Source organism: Zosterops lateralis, assembly GCF_965231275.1.
Source record: "Zosterops lateralis genome assembly, chromosome: 6".
Taxonomy (NCBI): Eukaryota; Metazoa; Chordata; class Aves; order Passeriformes; family Zosteropidae; genus Zosterops; species Zosterops lateralis.
Window position 1 is genome coordinate 6,861,251 of NC_139761.1, and position 22,705 is coordinate 6,883,955.

General features: G+C 40.4%; 1 protein-coding gene across 1 annotated transcript in view; it reads left to right on the forward strand.

Moving 5' to 3' along the window:
- SYNE2 (spectrin repeat containing nuclear envelope protein 2) overlaps positions 1–22,705 on the forward strand; it is a 172,583-nt gene that overhangs the window by 15,928 nt on the left and 133,950 nt on the right. Inside the window, 13 exon segments of the mRNA XM_083863278.1 lie at positions 1,735–1,850; positions 11,318–11,379; positions 12,331–12,426; positions 12,719–12,796; positions 12,889–12,981; positions 14,163–14,344; positions 15,952–16,148; positions 16,595–16,695; positions 17,413–17,514; positions 18,259–18,396; positions 19,215–19,379; positions 21,217–21,329; positions 22,026–22,182. Coding sequence (XP_083719404.1) covers positions 1,772–1,850; positions 11,318–11,379; positions 12,331–12,426; positions 12,719–12,796; positions 12,889–12,981; positions 14,163–14,344; positions 15,952–16,148; positions 16,595–16,695; positions 17,413–17,514; positions 18,259–18,396; positions 19,215–19,379; positions 21,217–21,329; positions 22,026–22,182 — 1,563 coding nt within the window. The 5' untranslated portion in view covers positions 1,735–1,771.

The window sequence follows — 22,705 nt, forward strand, 5'->3', positions numbered from 1 at the left end:
TACCTTATGATTTCCATCCTAACCTCAAGGCTTGGCTTGTTTGTATCATCACGTTCTTGTGCCAGCCAAAGATCAAATTAGTTCTTTTCCTCCTGTTTTTGCTTGCTAAGCAAGCCAAACTCTTGCAAAATATTGGTTTTTTTTTTTTATTATCCAGATAGGTCTGACCTTCACCAGCCCCAGCTAGAACTCCCCCCTTGCTCAAATCTGGTGCCTTTAGCTGCAGCTCTAAGTTGTTGGTGACTTGCAGAAGTGCTGCGTGGTCACTGCAAGAGTTGTAATCAGCGCTTCAGCCATATGAACATCTATCATCTCTTCATCTATAGATGAATATCTATCTCTCTGGAAATGCAGAGGCTTGTTTTGTTGCCTTTTTTATCTCTCTCTGGCCTTTGCTTGTCATCAGTAAAGTGATGTCCCATGTCAGGGGGGTTGGAGTGATGGTCCCTTCCAGCCCAAAGCATGCTGTGATTCTAAATGTGGGCAATAAACCACTAGTCTCACATAGGTGCTGTTAATGTGAATTGACTGATGTTTGTGAAGTGTTCAGATGCCAGGGTGGTGAGTGCCACAGAAAGTCTTGTCATCAGAGCAGCTCTTGGATGAAGCACAAGGGCACACATTGTTCAGGGTGAGGAAAGCAAAAATGTTGAAGAGCTCCTCGTGGAATGCACGTTCTCCTTTCTGCTCAGTGAAAGAGGCAGAGAGTGAGGAAAAGTAGTATAGAGTGGAGTAAACAAAGGCTGCCTCGTGATTCATGTGCACAAGGGAATGGATGTAAGAATTTCTCTGGCATTCCTTCATGTTGTATTTCCTGACTCATCTACTCACGCCCTTTATTTTGACATATACTTGGTGGATGAGTTGTTAATATATGGTGTGGAAATCCTTGTGTTTCTGGTGAAAAGGTTACAGTTGTGTAGGTAACAAAGTTTGTTTAGGAGTGAGCCCCTAATTTAATTGCGGCTTAATTTTTAAAAATTTTATTTAACTTCTGGCTTCTTGATAAAATTAAGTCTCTATCTTAAGCATCCAGTTCCTCCTACAGTGGCAAATTGAACAATACTGCAGAACAAAGAACATTTGTAGTTTTTAAAAGAACATAGAGCACATGGTTTTCTAAAGTTGCATTAGAGATAGGGGAGGTATCCAGGGAGAGGAGATTGGAGGAGTTGGAAAAAGAAACTCCTTCATGGGAGTTGAGGAGTAACAAAAGTACCAGAGACAGCAATTGTGTTGATTCTTGTATCATAACTGCTACTTTTTCATTTCACCTTAATCTTTGCAAATTCTTCCTGAATTATTTCCATTCTGCAACAATTATCCAGGCAGGATAGAAGATCTGAAATGTACAAGGGAAAAAAAAATGAGGTTTGGCAGCTACCAGTTTGCAGAAGGCACTGTGAGTTTTTGTGACCTTGGCTTTCTCAGAGAAAGTAACAGTGTTTGAATTTTCCTAATCGTGTTACTTTAGTTTTCTTGGCAGGATCCACTGGGATCCTGGTTTGTATTGTGGAGTGCTGCTGGCCACTGTTAAAAAAGAGTCAAAGGACCAAAGCTAGGGTTCCTGCAGTAGGAATAGTCACTTTATTCTGTATAAACAAAGGAAACAGCTGACCAAGGGAAGAAAACCCAAGGCAAAATGTGTATCTTGGTGCTGCATCATCATTGAGCGTCATCAATTTTTATGTGAAACTGTACTGATTTTCTTTCTTTTTTAAAATTTTATTTCAGTTTGGAAATTGATTAAAGAATCTCCATAGAATTCAGTATGGCATCACAGCAGTCATCTGCATCAACAGAGGAGCAGGCTTCCTCTGAAATAGATGATCTCCATCTAACGCTGCAAGGTAAGTCACTGAAATTTTCCATGCCTTTTTAATTCAGATTTTTGTCAAAAGTCTGTGGCTGTGTGTACAAGTTGAAGGGAATTCTGAGAAACCTGTTTAAACTGGGGTTATGGTGAGTGTAGTTAGTTCATGTCTGTGCTTCTTTGCAGATGTTTCTGTGTCTCAGGAGAGAGGCTTCAGCAGGCAAATGACAGACAGGCTCTTGTAGGACTTTCTCGTGATATTTTCAGATCACTTGCCTTTTTTGGTACTGATGTGCTCACTGGTTCTTGTGCTTTGTTACTCAGAATACATGTTGGGGTAAACTGTTTTCAAAAGAACCAGCAGCTTGAAAACAGGCCAGTTCATTAGTTTACATGTTTTGAATTTGCTGACAATTAGGTAGTTGCATTGAGCTATCTTAATGGAGCAATTGACTACACTATGATTTTATTTTATTTGTTTTGTTTTGTTTTTAACTACTATATCCCCCACAAGTGGGGATAATTTTGTGGCTTCTAAACAAATTTCTTATGGGTCAAATCTGTGGGTTCTTACTTGTCATGTGTTATAACTTGTTAAGGAAGCACTCAGTGGTGATTTTTAATTATTTCAGTTTAATGGCATCTGCCTGGACAGTTAAATGATGATGAGTGCATCCAACCTGGCCTCTCAGATCAAAACCTCTTTTGGGTTTTCCTTACTCACATGTTGAGTTTCCTTCTGTAGGAATTTTCTGTGAAGGTTGACTTTGCTGTGAACATACTCATTGGAGGCTATCAAGGAGAAGCCCTGCTGAAAAGCTTGGTTTTGATGTGTTTAGAGCCTGGTTATCCCAGAACGGATGGGCTAACTCCTGTTTCCACAGAGCTATTTCCTTTTAACTCCCTTGCAATGAAATTTCTGTGATGCTTGGTTGAGAGCAAATATGTTGAAAACAGATGGTGCAAAAGAATATTCTGTCAAGTCACTTCTGTGATCCATATTTGCACTAGTACTGTCGTTGTAGCCATGTGTTTTGATGAGTGAGTGTTAATAGTAGTCTAAAGCCAAGCGTCTTTAATGGTGAATTTTCTTCCGTTTTGCCTCAGTATTGCATTTTCAGGAGAGCAAGCAAAAGCTTGTAGCAGACAGGAGCTAGTCTGACTTTTGCACCAAGCACAGCTTGTCAGACGCACATTTGTTGTGCCAGTCAAACTCAGCCTTGGGTAGAAAGGAAAGGCTGAGATGGCTGTTGTTGTGAAACAGATTTGGAAAACACTCTCTGGCTTGAAGGCAGATTTGAAGTTACATGCCATTTTTAGGAATGGGGTCTACTTTCAAATTATTTTGTTTTTTTCTGAAAAGTCAGGTTGGTGTTTGTGTTGAATAACAATTAAGTTTTTTGAGCCCTGCTTAGTAAAATTGAAATGTATTTCTCTCCTGTAAGAAACTGAGCTCTTACATTATGCTGAAATGAACACACTGCAGATCTTGTGCCCAAGCTGCCTGTGCCTGGCTGTTGTAAAATATCCAGGAAACATCCCTTAGAAGTGACATGAGCAATTTTTTGTAATGATTGAAGACACAACAAATGGTACTGACACGTTTTGTGTATGGAGCTGTGGCGCTGCAGTGTCTGCTCAGGGTCAAACAAGCAAATGGCAATACAGCTGAGAGGAAGCACCAAAGACACGCTCCCTGACATGACATAGAGGGACCATTAGCAGCTCTGCTCACAGATCTGTGGTAGCAAAGGTCGAATAAGAAGAATAGGGTCACTCAAGGAAACAGGTTTTTCCATTAATAGGAATCTCGAGATGAGATTTGTGAAGCAGCCAGTGACATGGATTGCTTTAAATCTTCAGGTCCACCTGGGGAAGGGTTGGAGAAATTTCAGATTCAAGGAGTAGCTGCTTGTAACTGTCAGAAAAGCAGCTTACATTTTGGGTGACTGCAGATGGATGTAAAACTTGATATTGATCTCCTTTTTTTAAATTCCTGGGATATAGTTTCAAAGAATATGTCCAGCATTGTATAATACACAGCATAACAGGAGATGTGCATAAAGGAAAAAGCAGGGGTGACATCTACTCTGGATGTATTCTAGGTATATTTTAATCTAGTGTTTTATTCTTTGTGATCCAGCCTTCCATTATTCCTGAAAGGCATCCCATGGGGATAGAGCACTTGTCTAGTCTGGTTAATTAGGGCACGATCAACTTCATGTGTCAGTTGGTTTGGTCATATAACTTTGTGAAGTTTAGGCCTAAAAAATGTAACAAAATCATTAGTTTGCCTTTTTTTTCCCATCCCTATCATGTGTAGGTATATTATTTTAGGTATGTTTGACTGCTATTTAAGTTAGTCTTCTGTGAGGACAGCACTTTCAGGAAGAAAAAGAAGGAAAAGAGGGAAAGAACATTCTCCTTTAAGTAATTAATGTAGAGTTTACTACTTAGTAGTTCTAGTTGTTATAGAATTCCTATTAATTTATAGCTAGTTGGTTAATAGTTATAAAAGCTTGTTAGTGGTTTTTTAGGTGGAAGAGTGTTCAAAGGTGAACATTGACTTTCCTTAATGGTGTTTGGCCTAGAAGATGCCATAAAGAAATTCACTGGAAAATAGGTAATAATGTAACTTTGTTCTCAGTGCATCTTTCTTGTCAGCTAATTACTTTAAGGAGGCTTAAAAAAAATGAAAAAAAATAGGCAAAGAAATGAAAGCAGTATGCTTTTAATGCCCCCATCTCCAGACATTTTCAAATGGTAAAGCTGGTCACAAAATCATGAGGCTGAAGTTAAAAGCTGCAAGAATATAAACCCTTTTATATGGATCTTTTCAGATTTATGTATTGCTCTTTAACCTTTACCAGTTTTCAAGCTCATATCCAGATGAGAGTAATAGTTACCCCTTCCCTCCCTGCCAAGAAAGTGGAAATTGCTACGAAAATGCATGATGTCAGGAACTGGCAGGCTTCTTGTATTTTCTTTTTTCCCTTCCCTCTGTCCCAGATCTTATAATAAAATTTAATCAGATTAAGGTCAACTTTATCTGGGCCCTTTCCTTCAGCAGCTCTCTGCGTCTTTGCAGTTTTCTGATGCAGCACAACTTAGAGGAGCTGCAGGATTGCTTTGTGTTCTTGCACAGCCATGGAAAAGTGCAGATGCAAAGCCTGGAGCTGGACCTGTTGTGGCTATATCCAGTGGGGGAATACTTAAAGGAAGGGTTTCTGCTGCCAGCCAATCTGCAAACGTTTTGGTGAACAAAGGATGCTTGACAGGGAGATGCTTCATTGCACCACGGGCTGTCATTGAAACTTAAAGTCCCTCTTGGTGTAGGATGGGGCAGGCAGGAGCTCAGGGCTTGGCTGGCAATGAGCATGGGAGGAATAAAGCAGGATCCTTGCCCTGTCTCCTCCTCCTGTGTTTCCCTCCCATCACTGCATCATGGGCCGGCCACAGAGAGGGGTCCAGCCTGCTGCTTGTCTTTCTGTGAACTGAAGAGGCACAGTCAACATCCAGATTTGCCTTTTGGCTACTTGAGATGAGGCACATCACCTGCTTGGTAAGAGAAGGGCCTCCTGGCAGTGCTTTGGGAGCTGTTGGAGATGGAGCCAGGCTTTGCTGCTGGGCAGGAGTGGGGATGGCAGCAAGGGGAACGCGCGGCTGCAGCAGGAACTCTGCAGGGTTTGTGGCACTCTGGAACAGATTATTTTTTCCTTTTGGAATGTAAATCTCTTTACCTGTGGGAGCATTCAACCTCGATTTTCTGTCCCATGCACAAATCCTTCCCCTGTCTTCCCTGGGATAGCAAATAGACCCCGTGTGTGGCTCTTTCCGCCAAGCCTGTACAGAACTCTGTCTTGCCTTTTCTTTTCAGGCTTGCTGTGCTAATTCAAACACAAGAGAGTGTGTTTTAGCTCTTGGAGTTTGGGACATGTACTTACTCTTTCACTGGTTAATTAGCTGCAGGAGTCCTAATTTTTGTCTCCACTTATTAATCTGTGTGTGTGTTACTGTTTATTACTGCAACCCAAAGGATGACAATACAGGAATGTGGTTGCTGAAGCTGAAGAGAGTTTTTGAAGAGAACTGTCTTCGAAGAGAGTTTAGTGATAAAAATTAATGATACTGTCGTGCAGTTATATCTAATTCTTTATGAATAATTTCTCTTCAAGTGAAATTGTAAATATAGGGTTATGTATGGATAGGTTTTGTTGTGCTCCTTGTAATAGGTTGTACTCATCTCTGAGTAAAGGGGTGTCTCTTTTTGGGACTCTCTTAATTCATCCAGAGGTCAGGTAAATAAATAGTTTTTACCCAACTTTTTTTGTTGTTTTAACTATGTCCCATCTGTTGAGGCCACTTGCTTATGGCAGCTACACTTTTTCCTTTAACCAGAACGATTTTAAAAGTCCATTAAATGTTTATTACAATTTTACAAGGGTGACTTTTATAAAAAGCTCCCATAGGAGCTGTACAGAAATTTATTCCTGGTTGATGCTGCTGGGGTGAGGAGCTGCTCTGCTGTTCCCGTAACTGCACAGCTTGGTGGCATGTGACAGGGCTGATGGCACTGGAGAGACAACTGACACATGACACTGCCTTGAAAAAATTCAGTCATGGGTATTTTTGTCTGCTTCACACGCCTAACGTAAAAAATAGATTGTATAGTTGCATAAAACTGTTCCCTGCTAGGTAAATTTCAGTTTTTTAAAGGCATTATCTGGTGCACAGCTGGTTTAAAAACTGGCATTAAGATGCCAAGGTAGTGGATTGCTCCTGAGGCCACCTGTGAGGCCACTACAGTCAAGTCCCTGTTTCACTGTTCATTTTCTTTAAAATGTTAGAAAAGCCACTTGAACGTTTATCTTTAAGAGTATGTTGATATCTAAATGATGTGACTTGGTACCTTTTAAGAGTTTAATCTCAACCTGCCCACACCTCTGAGTACTAAACATCACTTTGTGGTGGCAGTAAAGACAGTGGTGACTCAGAGCAGGGCTGCTCCAGCAGCCTGACAACCAGAACAGTAAAAGGGTTTAAGAAAGCCAGGAGGGCAAAGCTTGGTGTGAACACACTTCCTGAGTTAGCAGCACTTCTGGTAAACTGGACAATTGGCTTTCAGAAAGAAAAGGAGGTTGAAAGGAATAGTGCAGAAAGTTTCCACTTGCTTCGCTGATGTGGTAGTAGTGATTTAGTTAATATTTATGTAATATTTGGATTTGAAAAGACCTATTCCTGCCTGTAGAGGTATTTTCCTGATCTTTATTGGGTTTTGGGTAAACTTCTCAATCTTGACAGAAAATTCTGTGTTTGTTTTTAATTGCTTAACACCATGTTGCTGAACATAAATGCTGGAAATACCTCTTTTCCCTGCTTTCCTGTCTGCGGAACATGAAACTGTTTCTGGTTGGAAGGGAAGGGACTATACAAAGGGCTTGGGGGTTAATTACTCACTCTCTCCCTGGATTGGCAAGTACTTAATTGCTCTTCTGATGGTTAAAATCATTTAAAGAATGTACTTGCTTGGTGTATTAGTTCATACCAGCAGTCCTCTCTTGGAGCTCTCCTGGCTATCCCTGCTTCCCATCCTTTGGTTCATTTTGCTGTGCTGTCAGGGGGTGTGGAAATAATTATTTTGAATGAAACTGAAATAAGGAAGGTGCTGTGGCTGTCTGTGGGCATTGGGGCTGGAGTTAGCCCAACACAACCTTTGTCCCTGCACACATGGTGGATACACTGTGTTGTGAACAGCAGCTCTCTTGATCTGTTCCTGATGAGCTCCCTGCACGCTGCTGTATATGCAGCCTCAGCTGACCTCAGTGGTGAAAGGAAGATATAAAAATATCATACACAAGAGGTAATTCCTCCTGGTGAAACAGAGATGAGAAGATGACTTGTGCTCATTAAAGTGATTCCTTAATTTTTTAAATTTTTTTTTTAAGAAGCCATACAAGTTTTAAATTGTTCACTGGCAGTGATGCACAAGTTGTGATAGAAGAAATCCCTTTTGCTGTTTGGTGACAGTGTTTGATGAGTGTAGATGGACAGGCTACATCTGTTCTGCTATGATTTGCTTCCCCCAGCTTGCTGCTGAAGGAGGAGATGGTGCTTTCCTTGGAGCTGTCGTTCCCCCACCTCAGGAAGGGAGGCATGGAAGGCAGAAGGGGAGAGCAGACTAATTTTAAGTCTTGTTTTTTTGTGCATCAGGGTTTAAGGAAGGCTGAGAGTAAAGCAGTGGCTGGCAGTGCTGCTGCTCTCCTCTCCCTCCTGGGAGAGTTCAGCACTCACGTGGTCCCTGCCGTGTCCCTGTGCTCCTAATGATCAGCCTGGTTTGTAGCACTTGTTGGTGGCTCATTACTGAATAAAACAGTCATTGTCCAGCAGTGTGTATTGATTTTTGGCTATCCTACGTGACACATTGCTTGTATGTGTTATTCCTCCCTGAAGAGTTGTTAACACAGGGTGAAATGTGATAGATTTTTGGGGTATTTTCAGATTACTAGGCTCTTAGTCTGTTCTCTCAGATCCACTTTTTCTTAGCTTATTGAGTTTTGACCCAAAGTAAAGGGAATGATTAGGGTTTGGATTTTTTTTATACCTTTTTAGTTCTAGGTCAGTGACATTTTGAAAACTAGGGCAAGAGAAAACCGAGGTCAGTTAGAGTCCTACAAAAAGACCTAACAAAGAATCCATTCACCGTCATAAAAATAAAAATCTGTATTAATTAACCACGTGGTAGAGATAAGAATTGGAGAGCTTGATTAAATCATTAGTGCCTCTGAGCAGCAGCATTGAAGGGTTCCCTGGGAGGGAAAACACACTCAGCCTGAAAATTGCAATACAGCCTCCTGCCATGGTGCCAGGAGCATCTGCACTGAGTGTGTGTGGTGTGAAAGCCCTGAGTGCTGCACTACAAGCTGGGGGAATACTGGCAAACATGGAGTTCTGTTATTAATTCAGGAGGAGATTCTATTATTACTGTTTGTTTGGGTAGGAAAGAAAGGCACATTGCAGCTGCTTGGAAGGCAGCCCAGTGGGTTGTGTTAGGCAGCTTGTGGAGGGTTTAAGGTGCTCTTACATGTGTGCAGTGGAATAATCACATTGTATTTTCACCCGGTGACATATTTGCCTAAGAGCTGCCCACGTGAATCAACACTTTGCAGTATCTGGTCCCTATTGCATAATGAAGCATTTTAATATGGATGTCAACCAAAACAAGGCCGAGTATCTCATCCTAACCATCTGTAACCAACCCCAAATGCAAGTTCTTCAAAGCAGCAGCAGCAGTGTGTGTGTTTAGCAAGAGCTGCAGCTGCAGGAGTCACTGGCGTCAGGCAGAGCAGTCAATATTTGCTCTCTCTCCCTTTTCAAGTGCTAGCAATGCCAGCCTTGCCTGCCCGATAAAATTGAGCACAGCGACTCAATAATTGCTCGTTGGGTAATTGGAATGGCTCCCATGTGGTGTTCAGCCGAAGGGTGTGGTTGGCTCCTGTGCTAACATGAAGCCAGTATCTCCATGCTATTTTTGTCCTCCCTGTGAGCATTGCAGCGTTGTTTGGTCTGTGTGCTGTGTGTGTGCTCTTAATTTTCTGTTTTCCAAACAAAACCCAGTTTTGTCGTGTTGTTTTTGTCCATTCAGATTGCCCTTATCTTACCATTTGAGGGCAGTCTTTGTGATGCTTAGCAAGAATTCCTAAAACAATCCAGCAAGCAGGGAAAGCCTGCTGCTTCATGCTCTGGCAGGATGGTGGTTTTGCAGATTAGTGGAGGGCTGTTGAAAGATGCCTTTGCTACAGGATGCAAAGCAGGGCTCAGCACAGGTAACATGAATGTTTTTGTTGTTGCTCACCCGCCCAGTGAGGCAGAAGGCGGGCTGTGGGGTGAGGAGCAGGAGCCTGGGTTATCCTCAAGTGAATTTCTGTGTTTTATGAGCTGATGAAGTTCTGCAGAAACTCCTTTGGTCTGTCTTGGATCATGAAAAGACCCCATGACTGAGGTTTGTGGTTGCAAATTCCCAGAGTGTAGTTAAGTGTGGGACATTTTCCTGTGAGTGGCATTTTCACTTCCATGGGCAGAACAGTCAACATATTTTTTTTCCCCCAAGGACTTGGTATTTTTGGTATCCTTCATCCTGCCCAGCCTACCAAAACACACATATCTATTGCTGAGAAGTCTTGCATTTGCCTTCCAATGTCAAGTTTGCCTTCAATTTATCTTTTGAGCAAGAACATGCTTTCAGAGGCAGAAGAGATGGTCTGTTCCCACCCTGTCTCCCAGATTTGTTTCTCCATGCAAGCCTTTTCTGGGAAGCCAGCCCCAATGCTTGCACTCAAGGCTGCTATGGAAAAGGAGATAAAGAGGAGTTTGTGCTCAGGCTGGCTCTCACAAGGCTTTGGGATGGCTGCTGGTGGCAGATGTGAGTCCATCATCTCAGGGCCCAGCACCTCTGTTTGTCACCTGAGACCTGTGTTTAGCCTTCCAGCCACAGGGATGTGTGGGTTTTGTGGTGTGTCTTGGAAATAGAGTGGTTTTCTAGGAGGGAGCACAGGCTGGGAAGTCAGGTAATGCACTGCCCTGGCAGGGCTGGGTGTGGGGAGCTGCTCTGGTCTGACTCTGCTGCTCATCCTTTGCTTCACCTTCTGGGAAAAATGGACTTTTCTCCCTCTCAGGCAGGTGTGAGAAACTGTTCAAATACTCTGTTTTTTTGAAACATGGGCTTACCCAGCTCCTGTCTCCCTGCACAGCCACTGGCTATTGCTCACTGTGTGGCACTGTGAGTGCAGAGCTGCTTCTCTGTGTCACTGGGTCATGCTTTGAGTCCCACTTCACTGGGTTTTGCTGCAGCACAAGTTCAAGCACTTCCTTCTTCCTCTTGCCTGTTTAACCCTGTGTACTCCTTTTTGGCTGGATTAATAATTTGTACACCCCAGGGAGGGCCCAGCAGTGGGAAGGATGCTGGTAGGGGCTGTATTTCCCCATGACAGCCTCATGACTCTCTCCAGCCCTTCAGTTAATGAAGATTTCTCGTTGTGTGGCTTCACCTACAGATGTGCATTGATCACCTAATTCCAGCCTGCATCCAACTCGATGGATTTTGGCTTTTCCCAAATTCCAAGATGTGTCTTGTACTGATGATGGCCCTGAGTCCTTGAAGGAACATTTAGGAACGGACAGAGCTGTTGCAGACATATTTCTCTGTAGAATTATGTGTTCACACTGCTCTTTGTATTTGCTGATCTTCTGAGAAAACCTTCATTAGTTATTCTCTGCATCCTTTATGCTTGATGGTTGTAGAGGTCTTTGCAGTACCAACTCAGCAAGCAAGAAAATAACAGCTATAAAACAAAAGTTGAGAAAAACTGTTACTAAAGAGTAACTCAATATCTGGAAAGAACAGACCTTAGGTTTGAGGTGGATGCCATGTGTCTTTTTGAGAAAAAGAAATAAAACCTGATCATTTTTTCCATTAATTTTGTCTTCTTTTTTGTTTTTATTTCCCAGTCCAGCGAGAGTTCACACAGAAGAAAACCTTCACTAGTTGGATAAATTCAATATTGGCAAAGGTAAATGGGGGCTCTTTAGCAAAGACATGCCTTTTGCCTTTTTGATTCAGATACGCTGGTTAGAGATTAAATTTTTTAGGAACAAACAAAATTAGTGCAAGTTTTTTTAGGCAACGGATGGGAAAAGTAGCCCTGAGAAGCATTTGCTTAGTAAGTGCAACAGCGCTGTACTGGGGCACGTCCAGGGACATTTGTATGAGGTGGTTTGTGTGTGGATGTCACTCTTCCTTACTCATGTGGTAAAACTTGTGGTGGATTGAGGCACATGTCTCAGGGTTTTACGAGTTTCTGAGTTTACAATTGGTTTTACTGGGATTAGGTAAGTGTTACTCTATTATGCAATCCAAGAACATGAGTTTAATGAGATGACCTGAGTGGCTGGTAAGTATTAAGACAAACCACATAGTAGTGGAGGAGCTCTTTAAGCTCTCAGAAAACAGCTCCTGCAGCATGTGCTGGGGCTCTGACTTGCTCAGCTAAAAAAAAAAATAAAAAATTTTGTTTTGGTCCCTTGACAGAAGCTGCTGAGCTCATGATAAGTTTGCGTTGTGTGGGTGAAAAGAGGTTTAGTTATGCAGCTCTATGCTGAAATTCGTATTTAATATTGATTAAAATCTCAAAATATGAATTAACTGCCTTGTTTAGCTTTCCCCTTCTCAAGTTTTTTTTTTTTTTCTTTTGCCCCAGACCTCCTTGAAAAATGTGACTGTTTGAAAGTGAGGCCTAAAATTACCCTTATAAAACACAGAGGCATGACAAGGAGGAGGGAATAAGACACAAACATAATAATAGGCTAGAAGAAACAGGATGTAGCTGTTTAGATGCAGGATTTTTATTGCAGCTTAATGAAAAAATTAAAGGATGCTAAGCATTATTTAACAGCAGAGTAGTCTGTGATGTTTTGTAGTGTGTTGAATCCAAAATGAGAGAAGATTGAAATTTATCTTGCAGCATACCCCTCCTTATGTTGTCTCAGACCTGTATACAGACATACAGCAAGGACATTTGCTTCTGGATCTCTTGGAAGTGCTTTCAGGTCAACATCTGGTAAGAAAAGAGTAATAAAAATATTACCTCAATCCTTTGTCAAGTCCAGCAAAGATTTCTGGATATGCTTAAGTGCAACCATATGAATCATCCCTCTGGAGACATAAAGTTAGTTTCAAGTAACTTATTTTTATACCATTGACTCTGAAACTCGCTGAAGTAAGTTGAGCCACAGTAATTTATGAATCTTTGCAGGATTTCCCTTATCAAAATATAGAATAAAATTAATTTTTACAGTTGAAAATATAAACCTTTTTTTTTTTTTTTTTTTTTTTTTTTTTTTACTTTGCAGCCACGGGAAAAAGGACGTAATACCTTCCAATGTAGAAGTAATATAGAAAATGCTTTGACATTTTTAAAGAGCAGATCAGTGAGTATTAACTTCAAAACTCACAACTAAAGCCAGTTTAGCTGGTGGAACATTTTCTTTGTTAACAATGATCCCTTTTTTTCCCTCCTTAGCTGAAGCTCATAAATATTCATGTAGCTGACATTATTGAAGGAAAACCTTCCATTGTGCTTGGCCTAATCTGGACCATTATATTTCATTTTCATGTAAGTATTTCAGCAATGCTAGAGAGTTTTAGTAGAGGGGAAAAGCACAAAAATGTGTTGACTTAGAGATTGCTAAATAAGATGAATTAATAGTAAACAAAAGATTATTTTCTGACATGTGGAAGTGACAGCTCCAGGAGGAGATGCACCAGTGCAGGGGTGGCAGTGATGAACAGTATCTAGCTGCAAATGATAGGAAGGAAAGATACTGATTTTTTTTTTTTTTTTTTTTTAAGTAACCAGTTAAAAAATAGGCTAAACTTTGCTTGTCTGAGGTCTGTAATGATTAAGCTCCAAAAAGAGCAGATAGTGTGAAGTGGCTCATCCATCTTCCTCAGAGGCAGCCCCACTCCTCAATGCTGACTGTGCTTACCATGTACAGTTCTTGTATTGTTTTTTTTCAGTACCAGTGCCTGAAATGACATGAAGCCTGTCACAATCATGTTTCTTAGGCAATAAGAGTGTGCATCTTGCATGGCATGAGGTTATGTGGAGGTGTGAAAGCACAGGGCTTTGATTTAAACATTGTGTAGGGCTGCAGAAGGTGCTGGAGCCGAGGTGGCTTCTAGGGAGAACCCAGGAGTGATAGAATGTAGGTGCAGTAACTGGTGACTGGGGCTCAGGAGAGCAGCAAGAAGCAATGTTTTCTAGTAGTATTTAGCCCATAATTTTCGTAGTAGAGGTAGTTAGATGCCACAGAGTCTTGTGCTGCTCATGGCCTCTGCAATTACCTTTTTACATAAACCAAGCTTCTCTAACCAAATAGAGATCTCTGGGGTCTATCAAATACGTTTCCCTGCACTCTGAGTGAGCAGGTAAACTCTGACTGTGCCAAGTACATGTCACTCTTGCCAGCAAAAAACACAACTGCCATGGGCTACTGTCACTGGTTAGTGTAGAAATCAAGTAAGAACATCCCTTGATGCCATTGCTGATACCCACAGCATAATATAGGAGTCTTTGGGTGAATGTATCCTCCCAAAAAATAGCCTAAAGATGGGAATTCAGCATGAAATAGTTTGGATTGTGCAGATTAAAAAGCCTGGTTTGATTTTGGTGGGGCAGGGAAGCTACAGTTAGAGCTGTGATTGAGTCCTGTCTGATCCTCTGTGGTGTTCTCCCATTGATTCCTTGGTAATCTTTCACTGAAGCCTCATGAAGTCTCCCATCTTCCCTTACAGATTGAAGAATTGGCCAGGACACTTGCCTGTACTTACAGTCAGCCTTCACCTGCTTGTTCAAGTGCTGCTGACTCCTCTTCAAAGGCAAGCAGATCAGCTAAAAAAAGTGCTAAAATTAAGGAACGGTGGAAGGTGTCTGCTACAAAGGCTCTTTTGTTGTGGGCAAAAGAACAGTGTTCACTGTAAGTTCCATCCTAGATTTATAATTAACATGTAGCTCTTTGTATTTCTGCTTTCCTCTAAATGTGGTGATATTTCCCCCTGTTCTTTAAGATTACTTAGTGAGAGCTTAGCAGAAAATCCTTGAACTTTCACTTGTGGTTACCAGTACTTTCAGCATCAGGCCCCAAATGTTTTGACATGAGCCCTTTAACTATAATACAGCGAAGCTCATCTTACTAATTAAACACAACAGTGTAATCTGAGTTGTTTGGGTTTTCTTTTATAGAGGCTCCTGTGTGATAAGTCTAGTGGAATGTTTACATGATTTACTTGTTTTAATCCTCATGGTTGGCACTGATTCACAAAGTTTCAAGGACTAAAAAAGATTTTTTAATGGAAAATGTAGGATTTCTATAATTCCCACAACCCATGCTTTTCTGTCAAAACAGTGCCTGATCCCAAAGAAGGATGCTAATCCTGGTGGTCCTAGTCCCTAATTCTAACAAGATGTTTCCTTATGCTTGATGTACAGATAGCACTGCTGCTTTCAGGGGGGTGTTCAAAGCACACAATATAGAGCAGATACAGATATTTACATTTTCTTCAAGGGCTGCTGCTTCACACCAGGATCTTTCAAATATGCTTTACAGTAATGTCAGCTCTTTCTCCACAGCTCTTTGGGTTGTTTTATGTTTTAATAAAATCCTACTAATATTCCATGTTATTAGTGGGAGATAAAGGCCTTCATCAGCACATCAGACACTTTCTGCCAGTAGAATGGCACTGAGGTTTGCCTTCTAGCTGTATTTTATCAGAAGATTAATTGGCACATCAAAACCAGCTATTTTTCCATGTAATCTTCCTCTTTCTTTTGCTTTTTTTTCAGCAATATTGCTGTCTGGTTTGCAGTATAATTTCTGAACTGTCATTGTGTTGAAATATTTTGTTACCAGTGAATCCTGTAGTTTTTGGTAAAGAAACAAGACTTGGCCAATCATTTTGTGACTAAATTTGATGGCCCAAAGCCCCACATCTTTTCCATGCTGTAACATCCTCCTAACATACAGGCTGGTTTTGGAAAGTTGTCCCAGAATTCACTGTGCCCTGCAATGGCTTGGCACCTCACAGCACTGTTCAGGCTGTGAATTAATAAAAGATGATTTAAAGACACTATGCTGATTAAGAGAAAAAAAATTTTTTTTTCCTCCACAAATACATCTCTTTTAAGATTTGGATTTTCTAAAATGCCAGTTGTTGGTGTCTTTATTGACAAATACATGTTCTGCAGTGCTTTTCTTGTTGCTTTTCTGCCCCATAGAATGCATAATTGTTGAGCACAAAGGTGATATTTAGAAAGGATTTGGATCAGCAAGGCTTTATCTTCAGGATGCAGAAGAAGACAAAAAGAAATAGTCATCTGGTAAAAAGAGTGTAAAAATAAGTGGTTGTTGCACTTGGTAGTACTGCCTGTGTTATTGTCTGACTTGTGCAGAAGTCGAGTGGCAAAGTGCTTTTGGATTTGGTTCATACTCCATTTTATTGACTTTATATTCTATTTCTAAATTTCTACCTAAATTCTGATTCTTTAGATGTCCTAACATTTTGTTTCCACTCATTTCTGGGATAGACATGGATCTGTCAGTGTCACTGATTTCAAGTCCAGCTGGCGAAGTGGACTGGCTTTTTTAGCCATCATCCAAACCTTGAGGCCAGGTCTGGTTGATCTGGAGAAGGCAAAAGCCAGAAGCAATAAAGAAAACCTGAAAGAGGCTTTCAGAATTGCAGAACTGGAGTTGAATATCCCACGGCTTCTGGAGCCTGAAGGTAAATGATCAGCTTTTAAAAAATCTTTGTTATTAGGACTGAGATTCACGTGATCTGTAAGACTGTGCTTAAGTTTGAAATGGAACATTGATGTTTGCTGTAATGCTCAAACCTGAGGTTCTTTATTTTATAACATGAGCTGTAATTTAGGGACTGTAGGACTTTGAATTGGCAACAATTTCAGGAGCAATATGCAGAAGAAAGGATATGAAAGTTTTCTGTTCATGGGAGAAACTTTTTCATTACTGAATCATGTTCGATTAAAATATTCCCAAGGGAAAAAATTTTAATTACATATTAATTTCTGTCAATGGCATGTTAAGTGAGCTGTTGCAAAATAAACATGTTTCTGGTAATGTGTTTTAATAACTGCAGCATGATGTTTAATTATGGGATCAGGCCTAGAAGGCTGCATAATTATGTAAATGGTGTATTGGCTCTTGTAGATGTTGACGTTGTGAATCCAGATGAAAAATCAATCATGACTTATGTGGCTCAGTTTTTGCAATACTCCAAGAATTTGCCTGAGTCTGAAGAAGACATGCAGGTATGTTATGTGGGTTATCACTGAGGCATTGTCAAATGAATGTGCTTTCTTTGCCCAGTTTATATCTGAGACAGTAACACAAGTAGATCCTCTAATTCTGCTGCTGACAGGAGTGAATTGGCTTCAACCTTCTGATGCTCCTGTGTGGTAGAAAAAAACTCCATGTTACAGATTTTTGATTGATCATACAGGTGGAATTGGTGTGCAGGTTGTTTTCTTTTCATTTAATTATGACAGAGGACATTTTCAAGCTTTGTTGTCTTCATGTGTGCTCTGAAGTCTGTGTAAACGTTGGAGGAGAGGCAGACAGATTTGCAGATGCTTTAAATTTAATAGCTGATGTGTAAAGTGGACAGAAGTTGCCTCAGACAGATAACACTCACCAGAAAATCATGTTTTCTATTCTCTGTATTCTGTTATGAGAGTTTAATTGGTTATTTACATATCTCTATACTGATAATCACCTTTTAGTAGAAGCGCAGTCAAGTCCTTTTTTGATGTCTTCATATATCCAGGTGCCAGGTTTAAAACTTTGTCTCTGCATTGTAATAGTGCCTGACTCAAAATTCATCATGGTCCCCAGAAATTATTATTTGTTTTTCAATAGCTTTGAATGGACTTTATCATATCCTCAATGAGTGTTGGTTTATGGCACAATGTAAATTAAAAACAATGCTTGCAAAATGGAAAAATGAAATTTTCTACTCTAATTACCAGGAGAAAGTAAGAGAGGCCATGGGCTGGTTGGCTGCACAGGAGAAGAAGTTAGCAAAGCTGCTGGTGGAAACAGAGAATGAAACGTATTGCCAGAAGTACAAAGTAAGTTGCATTTCATGTTTAGAAGCTTCTGTGAAAAGAATCTGTTTCTGTGAATGTTTTTAATATTTTTCATCTTCTTACCTAAACTGTACTGTTAAATAAGCTTTTAAAGAAAACTTGGAAATCTGAAGATGAGATTGTTAAATGCCCTCATATGATTGAAGGAAAGATAGGCTAAAATTCTCCCTGTTATGAAAAAGAGATATGCTATTTCATTTTTGAGCAGAGTTTTTGGAAAGTAATGTAGTGTCTTAATTAATTGACGTAGTTGAAGACTTGGATAAGATTCAAGCACGTAGGCCCTTCAGAGTTACTTTTGCTATTTCTGTGCTAATTACAACAGTAGGTTTTACCCAGCTAATGTTGCAGAGGAGTAGTTGAATTGCTGGCTATAGGTTGTGCTGAAGTAAACTTTCCTTTGGCTTATATTGTAGCCAGAGTTTGTAATAAAGTGGCCCATGGGGAACTGTGAGAGGAGGAATTTTCCCTTTCTCCTGCTGGGAGGGGAGAACTGTGTTCTGACTTCACTGACATTATGTTAAATAGAGGCTTAGGGAATGGCACCTATAATTTCAGACCCAAATACTGCCTGGGGACAAGAATGCCTCTTGCTGTCTTGCCTTTGCATGCATCACACCCTTTGAAGTTAATGGAGCTCATACCCAGTGTGTTCAAAGGCAGGAGCTGGCTCTGTGAGCTTCCATCTCTCGTCTTCTGTGAATTACTCCTCTGTTTTATCCCTAGGAAATGATGTCATTTATGGAAACATTTAACCAAGAGAAAATCCCCTTCCTGCCTGTGTTGTCATCAAAAAGAAGTGAAGATGAGCTGAGTGAAGGCCAGCAGCAGATGAGGGAAGAGTGGGACAGAGTGATCTCTCAGGTCAGCAGCATTTCTTGCTCACCCCATTACCAACATGAGCATGTGGGATGGATGGAGAGACCTAACTCTACCCCAGGAACTCACACTGGGAAGAGTGGGGAGATGGTGCTTTATTTGGAATGATAAAAGTGGTTTGACCCTAAGCCTGAAGTCCAGACAGTTGGAGTGGCATTCAGTGCCCAAGAGGAGGCAGACTGTGTGTTACCCTTCTGCCGCCTGAGCCTCAAGACTGAAACATCCCTGGAAAATGCCCTACATCTGCTTGTATTGGACCACTCTTCTGATCAAAGTTTTTGGCCTATTTATGCTTAAAAGGTTATTTTGGGACATAATTATGTCTCAGAGCCCAGATACTTATCTACTGGGGCCTGGTTGGTCATTGCTTTGCAGTGAGGTTGGTTGTGTTGGCTCAAATTGGGAATATGTGGGGCTGTGCTGGGAATTGCTGGTTTTGGGAGAGATGTTCCTCTCTCAGTCCCATGACAGAAAGCTGTTCATCTGTTTCACTCCCTATTTTTGCAACTAGTTCACTATAAATTTTCCTGTTGCCGGGCCTTGGGATGGTCACCAGCAAAGGATAGGAATGCCACATTCTCTGTGGTGTTGCAGAGGTTACGGGCTGGAGCAAACCTGGTTTGAGGTAAACAAGGCTGATTTTTAGATGACTTCACTGGAAACTCTTTTGAACAGTGACAGGCATGAGGGAATGGGTTCTTGGGATGTCTCAAGCACCAGCTTATGCAGCTTAAATCAGCATCTTGGAGATGGGGAAGAAAATAATAGTGAGAGATTTAATCCACTTGTTTTTTCCTTTAAAGATTAACGAGTGGAAAGCGAAGCTGGACCAGATGTTGCCCTCCCCTCTGGATAGAATTGAGGCTTGGCTCCAGGAGGTGGAACGTCTGCAGGCAGAAGATTTGCCTGATTTGCAGGACCCGTTCAAAGCAATGTCTGTCTTCAGAGAAATCATTGTAATATTTAAGGTATGCTGATCACAAAGGAAATTCTGCTTCAGTTTGACCTGGCAAAGCACTTGTTACGGAATTGCTGTTTGACATTTTGGGAAGTGGTGTGCATATGTTTGTCTTCTGAAGATGAAAAGCTCTTCTGAACATACCTTTGAAGAATTATGAGTTTAATTAAATAACTGCATGGGTCCACAAGGCAGGTTTCAGATTTCACTGGGGTGAGATTAAATTTGAGTACTGCCTGAATGAGTAAATTATGCTGTTCTTTTTTATGTGGTTCCTGCAACTTGTTTGTTTGCTAAGTAATAACACAGGATAATTGCATCTTTATCTTCAAATCTATTCTTAATGCATACCTATTCAGAAAAGCACTTGAGCTTAAGGTTACATTCCAGGGAATTCAAGAAGTTTGTGTGTTTAAAGTTAAATATTTGCTGAATCACTCTGTAGTTCCATTCAAGGCAAGGATATTTTGATACCTTCATACCATGCAAGTTATTTATTCTGATCTTCAAATATTTGCAGAGATAATAGTTTAAACATCCTTTTGAGTTTCAAAGTTCTGAAAGAGTCTATGTGTTGATGCTTGGCTGGTGATCATAATGCCATACTTGGGTTTTATATAAACAAGTTTACTGGGTTTGTGACATTGTCCTTAAGAGAATTTGAAAGAATGGGCAGTGGAGGTTCTTGAAAGTGGCTTAATAACACCACTCTTTTGTACTGTTTGTAGTCAGTTCCTGATATGAGAGATGGCTTTTTGACTGGTAACAGCTTTGTTAGTCTTCAGCCATTTGTTCTAAGATTTTTGTTGTGCAACCTAAGTACTTAAAGCATTTTTATGAATAAGATAGAGAGACTGTCATTTCTTAAGGCGTATTTTGTCCCATTAAATATATAGGTAAAATCATTGCATTCCTTCAGAAGAAACATATTAATGTTTAATTTCTTCCAAATCCACTTTTCTTGGTGGGAAGGTATCCTGCTAAGAATTTTTTCCCCTTTTAGTGTGTTGTGTGTAGGGATCATATTGGCAAGGTGGTACCTTATAATCCAAATTTTACTTAAGATCTAGGAAATTATCCACCAAGGCTCTTAACGGTCTGACTAATACAGTGTTAAGATTACAAAATCAAGTGTTAAAAATCTGTGCACTATTTTTGTGGTTGAGGGCTTTCCCAGGGTTTAGCCATTACCATTAACCTGCCCTGTGGCAGATTTTATAACATAGAAATGAACTTGTACCTTTTTTTTTATATGCCACAGAGAAATAGGCTTATCTTCTGTGCAATACATTTTGTGTTTTATTTTCAGATGGGGAATTTGGTGCTGAGACACATGCCTGTAAAGTATTGCCCAATCATGGGACACTGGCCATTGAATGGTTAATTTGATACCCTGTCAGCCTGGTGTTAGACATAAATTTATTGAGCAGTCAAATGAACTATGGAGCAGGTGACATAACAGATTTATTCAACAGGTTTTGCTGTCAGTCTTTGCTAAGGGATAGCAAAGAACAACTTAATATCCTGAAGTTGTTACAATGATGCTTTTTTCTCTTAAAGATGATAGTGGAAGGGCAGAAAAAACTGATAGCAGGAGTAGTGTAAGGTCTGTGGTCCTTATATTTTAGTAGATGCACAGTGATAAGAGAAATCAGGTAGTATTGCACTAAATATGCACTTTAGAAGGTGTTCAGGTAAATACTTTCATTGTACTTTAATTACACTGGGAGATTGTCTTGTGCTGACTAGTTCTTAATAGCCCTTTCCCTGATGGCAGGTGAGTTGGGGATTCCCAGATGAAATACTCTAGACCAAAATGAATGGCTTACTATGTCTTGTTCCCCCAGGGCTTGATGGATTGTTTTGATTCTCACTTGGACACCCTTCAGTCATTTAAGAATGAAGATGAGAAGAATATGCCACTAGTCTTGCCTGAAAAATTAGAGGAAATGAAAAGAAGGTTGTGATGCTCAAATTCCCTCTACTTCATGTTGTATTCTAGCTGTGCTATTGACTTGCTCTGCTATTCTGAATAAGTTATCCATGCCTTGCAAAAAAAGAACATTTTCAACCTAAACACAGGCTGAGTGTCAAGTGGAGCAGGCAGGAATCTCTCATTGGTTCAATGAATGTTTAATTATATGTACAGAGTCCAGCTCATTAACATGACCTTTTCAGGTGCCCTTTGCTAGTGGGAATAGGAAACAACCACTAGGGATAGGAAACTTCAATATTTTCAGTGTAAAAATTTCCCTGGTTGTGGGGATTCTCTAAGCTTATATTTCTACCATTAAAAATCACTGTGATCTATAGCTTGTATGACCCCAAATATCTGTTGGAGGATATATTAAAAAAGGACCAGTGAATGTGTATCCATAACCTGGGATACTTTGACATACAGATGGCAGATACCCCTTTTTTTTGCATTTAGCATTTGGCATGTTTTTCATACATTGAGCAGACAACATTGACTGCTCAATTGTTGCTGCTTAAAAAAAAAATAAACTGTTGCTTAGAACTTAATTCCTGCCATAACGAAAAAAAATGTTTACATATATGTAATTTTTGATTTTTTTTAGGATAAAATCTTGATACATTAATGCCTTATATATCCAACGATTTTGAATAAACTTTTGGAACTATCTTCTTTTTGCAGATTTAGCAATATTCGTTCCACAAACCCCAGCACTTTTCTTGAATACCACTATGGACTATGCTCAGCCATTGCCAATGAGGTGAAGTTAAAACTAAATATCTGGGACATGAAATATGGGGCAAAAGAGTCTGTGGAATCACTGCTGGAAAATTGGAATGTAAGTTTCAGACATATGTATCACATCCTGATGGCAATTCTTTCCCAGCTCCTTTGATTCAATCTTATGTCTTTGTCCTCTGAAGATACTGTAGTTGGTAGAAGCATGGTGGACTGGTGAAATCTCAGGTTTATTCAGAGTAGTGCAGGTAGACTTCCCTAGAAGCTTTTCTTGTCCCCAGCATCTTCCATTTTGCTATGAGTGGGAATTCTTTCTTCAGTTTGGAGAAGTTACACAAGCCATAACTATGATTTTCTCTCTGCCCATTTTTATACTTTATTGTGAAGATTTCTTTCTTTCTGGACTATTTATAGAGCCAGCTGTAGGAGCCCTTCCCTAGCTCCAGTCCACAGAACCCTCCTTGGGTAGTTCAATAGTTGCTTTCTTCAACCGCTATTCACACTGCTGCCTCTTCTTTACCTCCTTACGCTTCGTGGTGAATGTGAATTGTCTTGTTCTTTTACATCTTATGCTTAGCTCAGTTTCTGAACTCAAGTTCTGAAATTGATGCCCACAGGTAGGC